Source organism: Primulina eburnea, chromosome 3 (genome assembly GCF_022965805.1).
Source record: "Primulina eburnea isolate SZY01 chromosome 3, ASM2296580v1, whole genome shotgun sequence".
NCBI classification, from domain to species: Eukaryota; Viridiplantae; Streptophyta; class Magnoliopsida; order Lamiales; family Gesneriaceae; genus Primulina; species Primulina eburnea.
The window spans coordinates 10,139,065-10,151,444 of NC_133103.1; the positions used below are offsets into that span (position 1 = coordinate 10,139,065).

General features: G+C 31.2%; 1 protein-coding gene across 1 annotated transcript; it reads right to left on the reverse strand.

The window, feature by feature from the left end:
- Window positions 1-8,020: 8,020 nt before the first annotated feature.
- On the reverse strand, window positions 8,021-10,384 carry LOC140826207 (protein NRT1/ PTR FAMILY 5.5-like). Its single transcript, XM_073188394.1, has 4 exons — window positions 10,120-10,384; window positions 9,800-10,014; window positions 9,175-9,710; window positions 8,021-9,093 (listed from the first exon to the last, which is right to left on the reverse strand). The coding sequence occupies exons 1-4, from the start codon at window positions 10,142-10,144 to the stop codon at window positions 8,193-8,195; spliced, it is 1,677 nt and encodes a 558-aa protein (XP_073044495.1). The 5' UTR covers window positions 10,145-10,384; the 3' UTR covers window positions 8,021-8,192.
- Window positions 10,385-12,380: the final 1,996 nt, after the last annotated feature.

Here is a 12,380-nt window from a genome sequence, read left to right on the forward strand (position 1 = left end):
ATGTTCTAATTTGGATTTTTTTTTTTTTTTTTTTATCCTTTTTAGCTGGGTGCTTAGTTTCCATTGAAGCATGCTTAATGACACTAAAAGTGGAGGTGATCATAGGTCTAAGTGGATGCCAAGTGTCCATGGACATTGTATTATATATTTTATATTTTCGTCTTATAACTTGTTAAATTTTGAATTTTGGTCTATTAAAATTTCAATGTTTAGTTTCGATACACTAAATTTAAATTTAATTATATTTTGGTGAAGTTGCTGACATGACATCAGAAAATACTGACGTGATACTGAAAAATGTTGGTATACCATCGAAATTTGTTGATTTTTCAAACGCATGTCAGGAATTAGATAAAAATATACGAAAAATAACAAATGAAAAGGAATAGATTTCTTGCGAGTTGGTCTCATTAATCTACATTTATGAGACGAGTCGACCTTATCCATACATATTTTTATTTTTTTGCCACAATATCCTCTACAGTGAGGATATTTATAGTAGAGGATCCATTTCTGGTAGGCTATTTCCCAGCAGGATTTGGTCCAAACTTTAATTACTAGCCTATTTAAGTTTGTGGGTTCTAACAATTTAATATTCTTCAAAATTTCAGGCTAATTGTTTGACTTAACACAATTCACTAACCATACTCATTCGAAATCTTTTGTAATTTGATATATTAAACCTAAAATAAAAAATTCCATGCAACTCAACTATTTGGGCGTGATAATTGCCCCAAATGGTAGCGATCGACATATGGTAGTTTGATTGACATACAATTTTAAAGATTAGAAATCATATAATAGTAAAAAGATTAATAAGAAGGTTGCAAATTCTAAACGGGTGAGTCTACAAATGGAGTGAGTCTCATGTGAGACCGTCTCACGGATCATAATCTGTGAGATGAGTCAACAATACACATATTCAGAATAAAAAATAGTACTCTTAGCATAAAAGTAATACTCTTTTATGGGTGACCCAAATAAGAGATCCGTCTCACAAATAATACCCGTGAGACCGTCTCACATAAGTTTTTGTCCTACAGATGTTATTGAACGTAGTACAAATTTAAAAATTGCAGATGTTAAACAGACTTAGTATGAACTTGTATCTATCTAAATATAATCAGTTAGTTCCTGCGTTTGGGATTTTATTTTAACAACTTCTGTTCACAGGAATTCTTTCAAAAACAATTATCGTTAAAATGATTGAATTTGTTTTTTGTTTTTATCAATTTATTATTATTGGAATATAATTCATTGTTCTTTTTATAGAATTTTTAGTATGATCGTGCCTAAATACATATAGGAAAAATAATTTTTTTTACCTTTAAATTTTTTTTATTTTAATTTGATCTATTAAATTTTCAAAATTTGTTTTTTGATGCACTAACTTAATTTGAAGTTTTTTTTTTTGGGTCTCAGTCCTACTTCGTCAGAGTGCTGACGTAACACTGGAAAACATTGATGTGATACAATAAAATATTGACGTGATATCGAAAATTACTAATTTGTTTGATAACACGTAATCAATTGGATTAAAATAGTCAGAAATTAAAAGTTACTGTACCAAAGTCAAAATTTAAAAATTAGTGAAATTATCAAAAATTGGACAAGTTAATGTACTAAAAATATTGTTTCACATATAACTATATAAACTTGTACTGGAAATTTTTTAAAATGCAAAAATATTTATCGTAACCCCAAAATTAGGATTTGATATATTATATGTCCACATTATTATAATGTTATATATCCAACTCAATATCTTAACTGACTCTATAGTTGAATATCAAGAGATCTTGACTTATGAGTTTTTGCAACCTCAAAAAAAATTATTATTCGTTTTTCTTTCACAATTTTGTTAATGAAAAATCAATAATCATGATTTTTAAAGTTGCAAACGCTCCTAAAGAAACCATTCAATTTGAAATACTCGAGATCCTGAGTTGGAATAGCTGACCAGTTTCAAAACTTTAAAGATTTTAAAGTTTTTTGATACATTTTTTTTCTATTTTGTTGAACTTTTGAGCAAAGCTGCAATCGCTCTGTTTTTTCCAAATGTTCAAATTAGATTAATAGATTGAGTTAAATTGCGAACTATATGGAAGTACCCAAATTAATCACTCAAATAAAAGTAACAAATTTCACGTAGTTAAATATGAACTAGTCATTTTATTTTATATATGTACAAATATATATCTTGTATATGTTGCAATGTTGTCAAAGATTGTAAAAACTGTTCTGTGTACTTCTTTTGGTAAAGATTAATACAACAAATGTTATTCGTACATTAGTTGATCAAGTTGTAAACAGAAATCATGATAAAAGGTCCCGGTCTTGGAAGAGACGCTGCATTACGTGCTATTCGTCGGGCCTTTGTTGCAGCCGGTGTTAGTAAATCAGCTTTATTTTTATTTATTTTTTTACCAACAATTAAGAATTATTTTCCCTGCTGCATCACAAATAAGGAATGAAAGGTTTACGTACAGAAGTTTGAAGGTCACTTTGGTTGATACTTGTGCTAATTTTTTCTCGGTCGAAGAATTTCACTAAGTAATCTTTGATACAACCCAATATGTCATTTCCTAAATTACAAGAATAGTACAATTTTGGATTTCTTCTATGCAGATATAAGTTTTCATCTCGCAATATTTTTCGTTAAGAAATAAATTAAACACTACCAATTCGTTGATAAGATGAAATATCAAAATCTTAGTCATGCACTAGTAAATTTTGAAAACAAACATGTGGCGTGTGTAGGATCGATTGTTTGTCTTTTTATAAAAATTATAGTCGATGATAATAATGCAACTTAAATATTTTAAATCGTACAAAAGTCAACACACAACAGTTCGATCGCTTACCTCATTGTAATTAATAAGAATACAACTCGTGATATTGGCTTTGATATCAATTATAAGACTGAAGGTTTTTCGTTTTACCAAAATTTATTTCTAATAATAACAATGCAAATCAAGTTTTTTTAACTTTGCAACAGTCCAAACAACAAGGTTTAATCGCTCTCTTAGCAGAGACGATTATTACACCTCAACAATCGTCATTTCAATAATTACAATTCTTACGATCCAACCAATATATAAAATTACAATTATCATTAAAATGATTGAGTTTGAAATAAAACACAAATCTACTAAACTTTATGCAATTAATGAGATGACATATTAATGAATAATTGCACTGATTTGGGGATGTGTATACCACTATTTATAGATGTTATCTAACCATCATATATAAACTGGTTTATTTCATCCTACCTATGCGGGCATTGCCCCCATAATAGGATGGATGGTCAAGATTTGTCCATGCATATGTAGGACCCACTTTTTTTTTCATATAAACTAGAGATTTGACAACTTCATCACAGATATGATAAATCAAATATAAAGATATTTATCTTATTAATCCAGTTATTATTCTTAATTTATTTATCTTATTTCATATTTAAATTAATGAAATATATTGATCATAATTAAATTATTTACAAACTTAAATAAAATAAAATAATCTAACATGGTTCTTATGTATAAGACAATATATGTGTTCTAATTTGATATTATATCGTGTACTCTTTTACAAATTATATAGAGTAAGTCTCATGTGAGACCGTCTCACGGATCATAATCTATGAGACGGGTCAACCCTACTCATATTCACAATAAAAAGTAATACTCTTAGGGTGTGTTTGGTTGAGTGGATTAAATAAGGATAGATTAATAGTCAAATATATATCGTTAAAATTTTAAGATGTTTTAATAATCATTTTAACTCGGTTTAAGATCCAATTTTATTAATCAAATAGTTATCCATAAAATTGAATCTTAAACCGGGTCAAAATGATTATTAAAACAACTTAAAATTTTAACGATAAATATTGGACTATTAATCTATCCTTATTTAATCCACTCAACCAAACACACCTTAGCATAAAAAGTAATACTTTTTCATGGGTGACCCAAATAAAAGATCCGTCTAACAAATACGACCCGTGAGACCGTCTCACACAAATTTTTGTCAATTATATATATAAAATCCTTTATAAGATCCCATATGCTTTGACTGTCTGATTTAAAACACGATCAAACTATTTACGGGAGTTTCCCAAGTTAATTATCGAGGCAAGAGTGCCCGAGAAGAGACGTGTTGGAGAAAACCAAATTCAGGGAGTAAGGACTTTGTGAAGATTAGGGTCAATGGTTTTTTCATATTTTATAAAGTCAATGACGCGTAACAATTATGCCATTAATCAACTATGATCCTTTTTTTAATTGTTTCAAAGTCGTTTATTATTGTTATTAGTGTGCCAAAAAGTAGGGATGTAAATGATCCAAACCAAGTCGAACAATATCAGGCTTGAGCTTGGCTCGGTTAAGATTAATTCAAGCTCAAGCTCGAACTCGAGCTTGATTCGAGTTTTTATCATCTGGCTTGAGTTTGGTTCGTTTAAGATTGATAGAGCTCGAGCTTTATTCGAGCTTTTATCATCAGGCTATAATTCGACTTGTCTTGAAATTTCTAAGCTTGTGAAAAGCTCGAGTTCGAGCTCGCGAGCCTATTAACGAACATATTTGCGAGCTCACGAGTCAAATACGCTTAGGCTTGAGCTTGGTTTGATTAAGTTGTCGAGCTCAAAATCGAGCTTGAGCTTGGTTTGATATGATTAACAAACGAACTCAAACAAGCTTTTTATCGAGCCGAGCTCCGAATAGTTCGCGAACAGTTTGGTCTGTTTACATCCCTACCAAAAAGTCTTTTATTATAATTCTAATTAATTTTTTTTAAAAGAAACTGCAGACAAACAACATTTGAACCAGTAGAAAGCTCGTTTCAAATTCAATGCACAATAATATTTATAAAAATTTAATATTAACTAAATAATAAAATAATAATTCATACCTCACAGAAATTGAACGCCCGTAACAAAAAAATATTTAAAATTTACTCTTGATAAGGGATCCATTTTATTATACCCAAGCTTCAAATTTGATAATTTTTCACCTTCTGTATAATATCTTGAATACCATTTCCGTACGAAAAAGTTCGTTTTAACAACTTATATTTATAAGAACTCTTTAAAAAATAATTTAAACATATATTTATTGAAATTCTTAAAAAAAAAAATTTCAACTTTTCACATTCAAAAGCTTTTCACAACATAATTATGGAACATTTATGCTCTGTTACCACTTCTGCCATACCTAGAGAGGGGAAAAAATACCAAAATATCGAAATACCGTACCGAAAAAAATACCGAACTTACCAAAAAAATCGGTATACCGAACATTTCGGTACGGTATCATACCGTACCGAAATTTTCGGTATCGATATCGGTACGAAATATTTTTTTTTCGGTATTTGCTATATCGGTATATACCGAAAATAATTTTTTATTATTATTTTTAAAAATTTAAGTTCGGTATACCGAAATATACCGACATTTTTTCGATATACCGACAAAATTTTCGATGTCGGTACGGTACCGGTACGAACTTTTTCCATACCGAAAATTCGGTATACCGAATTTTAGGTATAGATATCGGTATGGAAAAATTTCATACCGATATTTTCGGTATCGTAGTTCGGTACAGTATACCGTACCGTACCCACCCCTAGCCATACCCCATGACCAAAAATATAGAATATGTAGAGATGAGAAAACCGAGTCCAATATTTTAGCAAACAATTAAACAACATTCCTAAATAGTAATTATGATTGATTTCCATGTAAAATACTTACATATAAACATTTCTTCAAAATACTACCATTTGATTATTAAAATAATTGAATGGCCTTTTCAAAAAAAAAAAAAAAAAAATTGAACGGCCCAAAAAAATATAATCGAATTTTATAGTTATAAATTTAAGAAAAAAAAGGAATGATTAATTGGGTAATGATGTTTTTATATATATTAGTTACTATGCACGCATGATGCGTGTGTACAATCTTTTTTGTCATTATCGATGGATTATAGTGAAATTTGAAAAATTATGGAGGGACTAAATTGATATTTGAATTGTTGAAATAAAAATAAAAAATAAAAGTGCGTTGAAATTTTTTTAAAAACAAATAAAAAAAATATAATATTAGTATCATATAAGGGTAAAGTTGGAAGAAAAAATCGGTGTCCTTCCTAGGTGGTTACTATCACAGCCTCAACTTTAATAAAATAAAGACAAAAACTTGTGTGAGACGGTCTCATGGGTTGTATTTGTGAGATGTATATATTATTTGGGTTATCCATGAAAAAGTATTATTTTTTATGCTAAGAGTATTACTTTTTATTGTGAATATTGGTAGGGTTGACATGTCTTACAGATTAAGATCCGTTAGACGGTCTCACATGAGACTCACTATAAAATAAAATAGATATATATTTAAACTAATTATTGGAAATATTGATATGACTTTTAGATATCAACCAATTGTCGGAAGATTAAGATGATAATTTGAGTTGAAGTATTAAAAAAGTTTTTCAAGAGAATAAAAAATGTGAAACTTAAGAAATCGGGAGTTGTTTGGAAGTTACGATATTTTTTAGTAGTTTATATTTTAAGACAAATATAAATGAAGAATATACTATTTTATCATTATTAAATTAAAATCATCAAATTATGCGGCGTGGTCAGTGAATTTTTTTCCCCAAATTGCCACCAAACCACTATGCACGATACGATTAAAAAACCAACTTCTCTATCTTTTGATAGAACTTGACCACCTTTTCATATAGATGGACCTCCATAAATTTTAATTAGTAATATAGATTCAAATTATTTTGGTAATTTTTTTTACAAAAACTAAATATCATTCTACGAAATAACGTATTTCTATGTAAAATTTTTAGAGTTTTATATAAAAAAATTATATTTAAATAATTTTATAAGGTAGTTGAGAGAATTTTATGTTTTTCCTGATAATTATTGTTTTTTTTCCTATTTGTTAATATATCTTTATTGAAAGATAATCAATTCTCTGTATTAGCAAAGGAAATATTTTTGGGGAGCGATGAGCTATTTGTTTACGTCCGTTATTAAACTTTGATAATATATATATTATCTATTTTTGAGTCAGACAAGAATTTATTATAATTAGGAATGTACACGTGCGATGCACGTAGGTGACACATAATAAAAAATATAATAACGGGAATTAGATAATGTTTAAAACCGTTTGAATAACATTATGTTTATAAGTATTTATCATTCTAAATATATCGAAACACAATACATAAAAATACATCATGACAATAAATCATATATATTCACTTTTTATTTGATATTTTTCAATCCGCGATATCATACAGCTCTCTTAAATGATAAATCAGCAAAAATATTTTTCATTCAAATATCATTCAAAATGAAAAAAAAAACAATAAAAATAAAATTAACAGAATAGTGAATTTTACCAAAATCAAAACTAAAATTTACTTAAATAGAGTACACATAGACAAACGTCAAATAAAATGATCTTAATTTACTAAATTATCATAATAATGTTAAAATAAAATCATTAAACTTGTTATTAAGTTAAATATCAATTTTACTTTTGTTAACTTTTAACACATTGCGGATTTTATTTAATTTCTATGTTTTTTTAGAATAACAAAAATTGAATAAGATGAACAATGAATTACAAAAAAAAAAAAAAAAAAAAAAACTCTTAAGATAACCTAATAATTTAATTGGCCAACTAAAATAAGGAAGGACATATAAGAAAATTCACAATTGAATTGATATATTTATATGTAAAATAATAATAATGTTAGATTATGTCCAAATTCATTTAAGATGGACAATGAATTAAAAAAAAAAACCTTTAAGATAATATAATAATTTAATTGGCCAACTTAAATAAAGAAGGACATATAAGAAAATTTATAATTGAAGTGATATATTTATATGTAATAAAATAGACACTTTACGTACTTGAAACATAATATATGTCAAATGAAGTCATCAAAATCACATTGATTTTGTGGAAATAATGGAATTTGATATCCAACACAGGAATTTAGTAGAGCCAAAATATACAAGTTGGTTCTACATTTACATTGTTCACCTTCATCAAATCATGAGAAAAAAAACACAGAACTTTACTTACAAGAAATAAGGTAAGAAAAATCAATGTTTTATTTAATTTTCGAATTCCTTTTTTTTTTAAATAAAACCATGAAAATTTAACAGCAGCAGCACCAACATCTGGAGTTGTCATCATAAGGCTCCTCAATCCCACCGAACTCCGGAGCCTCTCGTTCTTCTTCCAGCTCCGACTCCTTGTACCGATAGAACAACGCAACCACTATATACACCACAAGATTTATACCCATCAGCCAAGCCAATGTCCAGTAATACTTATCGACTCTACTTGCATTCAGATTCTTCTGAAACCAGTTCATTTTCCCACCCCTTTCACTCACTTTTCCCACCAAAAAAACAGAAAGAACACTGCCAAGAATCCCCACACCGAACACGGCGCTAATGAATACGGGCAAGTATCTTTGCGTCGAAACGGGGGACTGATCGACAAAGAAGGTAATTGCGCTGCAGTTGAAGATACCTTCAAAGAGTCCAAGAAGAACAAACTGCGGAAGCAACCAGAACATGGTCATTGGGATTCTTTCGTCTGGTTTGTCGACTAAACCATGCTTTTGAACCACTTCGAGCCTATGTTTCTCCACTTTTGCCGCGGTTATGCAGCAGAGTATTGCTATTATCATCGATATGGCAATCCCGATGAAAGGAGTAAACTTTCCTAGCCCTGATTTGGCTAAGTAGTTTGCGAATTTGATATAGAATTTGGCTAACTGATTCTGAGCTTGTTCGAAAAACCATAAGAGAACTACAGTGGGGACTTTGAGACGTCCCACTTTCGGATTGAGGTGCTCCAATTGCGCGATGAAGAAGGTGAATCCGAGGGCTGAGACAACGCCACATAAGATGAAAGTCATCCAGACAGGGATCATACGTATGATGACTTTTGTCTCTTCGATTTCTGTCACAGTGCAAAGTCTCCATATGTTGTTTTCTTGTTCCACTCGAGGTTGTGTTGGTATCACAATGGCTGCCTTATCCAAGCACCTGCATTTATGTCAAGAATCAGTCTGATGAACTACATGGTTTTAACAGATGAGTACTTATGTATGGCAAAAAGAGAGAAACCTTAAACTTCTTGTATGAGGAGCATTGTACAATCTTGGATCATGAATCTCATACAGGTTCCCCGGATCTTTCGGGGATCGATGAAATAGTTTCAAAGTTGCAGCAACAAACACTCGGAAGAACATTGTTATCGGGCTTCCCTGCGGCCTAAAGTATGAATAAGAACACGAACCACTAAAAAACAGGATAGTGGCGACCAGAGTACATATGGCTGGAATCCCAAATCGAAGCGACCACGGCTTGATATAAGGGAATCCCAGTACTGCAACAAAGGTGACGATTATAACCGCTAAAACACTGAAAAAGAATCTCCAAAAGGTGCTCTCATCTAAACCGTTCTCGTCTCCCGCCATTTGTTCGGCTAAAAATGTATTAAAAGAAGTCAAATGGCCAGCCATTCCAAAAGCAATCAAAGACATTGCCGTGTAGAACAGCACTTCTTGGCCATGGCCGACGCACTCAGGCTTGTATTCTTTGCAGTTGCCCAGAGAATTCGCCAGCACTGGCGGCGTGGACATCGTCAATAGTCCCAATCCCTGAATTCAATAATCATGCACAATTCCTTTCAAATGAATCCCCAAAAAAAAAAAAACGCAAAGATTTGATTGAAATATATTATACTTACCACACTGTAAGCAACGCTGGAGGTCAAAAGCATCCAGTAATTTCCCAATATGGTGTCAACTATGAATGTCAAAAACAATGGCGATACCGTAACTAAACCCCAAAATATGTTCACAATTGCCGCGGCTTTGGTGAAGCTAATATCCCAAACGTTGGTTAAATACGCCATCATTACGTACATCGCGTACATGGCTAAAATATCCACCCATAACAGAACTGTAAATCATGGAAGCAATTAACCAATATCAGATCAAGTAGAAAGAAAGAAAGAATTATAGAGCAAAAACTGGGTTCTGATTTTTAGAATGAGCTTGTTCCTACCTATTACTCTCCCAACTGTAGCCATTGAGATGGCCTCCAAGATTTGTGTAACTCGGCGCTTCTGTAAAGTGTATGTATGAACTTTGTATCTATTTCTTCTTGCTGAATGAATGATATTCAAATGAAAAGAAAGCTCGAGGATTCTTAATATAGAACAGTTTCTGGATTTGGTGAATCTGGCTAATTCAGTTAGGTGCAGAGTTTGGGATTTTATAAGCAAAATGGATGCCGTATAGAACTCATTGCTGCGCGTAAACCAGAGACTGCCGAAAACACGTTGAATTTCATGAATTTGGCCAGTTTTTAATTTGTTTCGAGTCAACTCCAACAGGAGACGTAAACAAAGCCAAAATCGGCCATCAATTTGGTTTTATTCTATTTAGAACAAGAAAGAAAAACAAATTAACATTTTTTTCAATATTGGGTTCGAAATTACGCAGCACTAGTAACTTTTGTGTAATTATCCACACATATAATATTTTTTTTTTTATTTGTAATAAGAGATATCTTATCCGTATATTATTGTCATATCATACATTATGAGTTACGTAAATACTTTATCCTATTTAGTTGGGTGATAAATTTAAGAATTTGATTTTGGATGACAGCCATAACTATTAGATTTGTATCTCAATAGGCGGGTCACGGATTAGCCAAAGATGGATGATCGTCCCCCACTTTAGAAAAAATATATATTCAATTCTAGCTTGATAATTATATTGTTGCACCCCTCTTGAAAACTATAAAATAATTAATCAAACATTTTAGTACTGAACAAGTTCTCAAATCTAAGATAATACTCGAACTCGACTCGAGATAGTAGTACTTTAACTACTTGGATTGGATCAATGGCGAACTCAATCATATAGTATGAAAGTGTTTTATGAAAGTACCAAAAATAACGTTACTATCTCTTCATTAGCTAGCTAATTGATCAGTAGCACGCCCCTGATTTAACACGCCTCTCTTAGGTCAACTCTTTAGGCAAGTGTGTCGGAATATTAACATTCTTGGTGAAAAGCGTGGGAAATTAGTCGATATTAATATTTATACGATTAATAATATCTTTGATTTTGTGAAATATGGTTTGTGTCCTCTCATTATTTTCTTCCCAACCTTAATTTTACAAAATTTATCTGTCATAATCGTTTGATTTAAAAATTGGAAAGGGAAAAAATTACTTTTAAATGATAAAATAGTGTAATTGCATTTTTAATTTTGAAGGGAGAAAGTGATATTTACTTTCCAAGCAACCAAAATATTCAAGGTTTTTGTATATATAATTAAAAGTTTGATGCTCATAAAATCACATAGGAAGCGGCGACGTTGACTTGCAAGTCTTTTACGCGTTGCGATAAAAATATATGCTGCCGCCGACTTCGCAATAAGTCTTCTTCAACATGCTTTGTTGCATGCGATTCGATTTTCTCTAAAATATAAAATGTACCAAGCAAATTATTGTGTAAATAAATAATTGGTGTAACGGGAAATTGTTTCTTTTTTCACTTAGGATTATTAGACAATAAATTTTTAGCATTAAATCAATTGTTATATCACCAAATACTCATCTGAGATCGGACGAATCATCCAGCTAGCCGCCGACGGTTGGTTCAAGAAAGTAACCTTGTACGTGGGCCTATAATTCTTGAAAACAAAGTACCGGTCCAACAACTTGTGCCCACGAGATTGGATCCATTAAACACGCTTTGTTTAGTGTCGATCGCCGCAGGCACGATTCTATCGCTCAGTTCACCAAAAAAAAAAAAAAAAGGCGCGCTAAACCTCAACAAGAAACCCTTCCTACAAGTAGTCAAGTAAGAACTTTTATATTTTCTGCATCCTTTTTCTCTTTCTCTTGTTAAAGCAATGGATTTTATGGGAGAAATTAACTCCGAATATTTATTTATGCTATATTTGGCAACATATATAACGTATTTTCCGGCCAAGACAATAGGGTCGAGGACTGTTTGGTGGTTGCAGATGAAGTGGACCGAGGTGGCGGTGGAGGAGCGCCCTTTCGAGTTTGTTTCTTAACGAACTGAACCCTATAGCCCGTCCTGAGTTCGTCACTTCCCGAAAACCTTATCCACACCCAAATGATTATTGACAAAATGTTCCAATCCTAAGTCACTATATATCTCTTGCCACACGATTTGAACACTTCCTCTTAGAATCTAGGCAGCTTGGACCTAGAAACGATTCCGTTTCAATTTTCACTTTTTATTAAAACTGAAACTAATCGAATTTTTAAAATGTGATCA

Coding starts and splice junctions, on each gene's coding strand:
- LOC140826207 (XM_073188394.1), bottom strand. CDS start 10,144: ATGGCTACAGTTGGGAGAGTAATAG. Junction 10,015..10,119: donor TACAGTTGGGAGAGTAATAG/GTAGGAACAAGC, acceptor CATGATTTACAG/TTCTGTTATGGGTGGATATT. Junction 9,094..9,174: donor CCTCATACAAGAAGTTTAAG/GTTTCTCTCTTT, acceptor ACATAAATGCAG/GTGCTTGGATAAGGCAGCCA.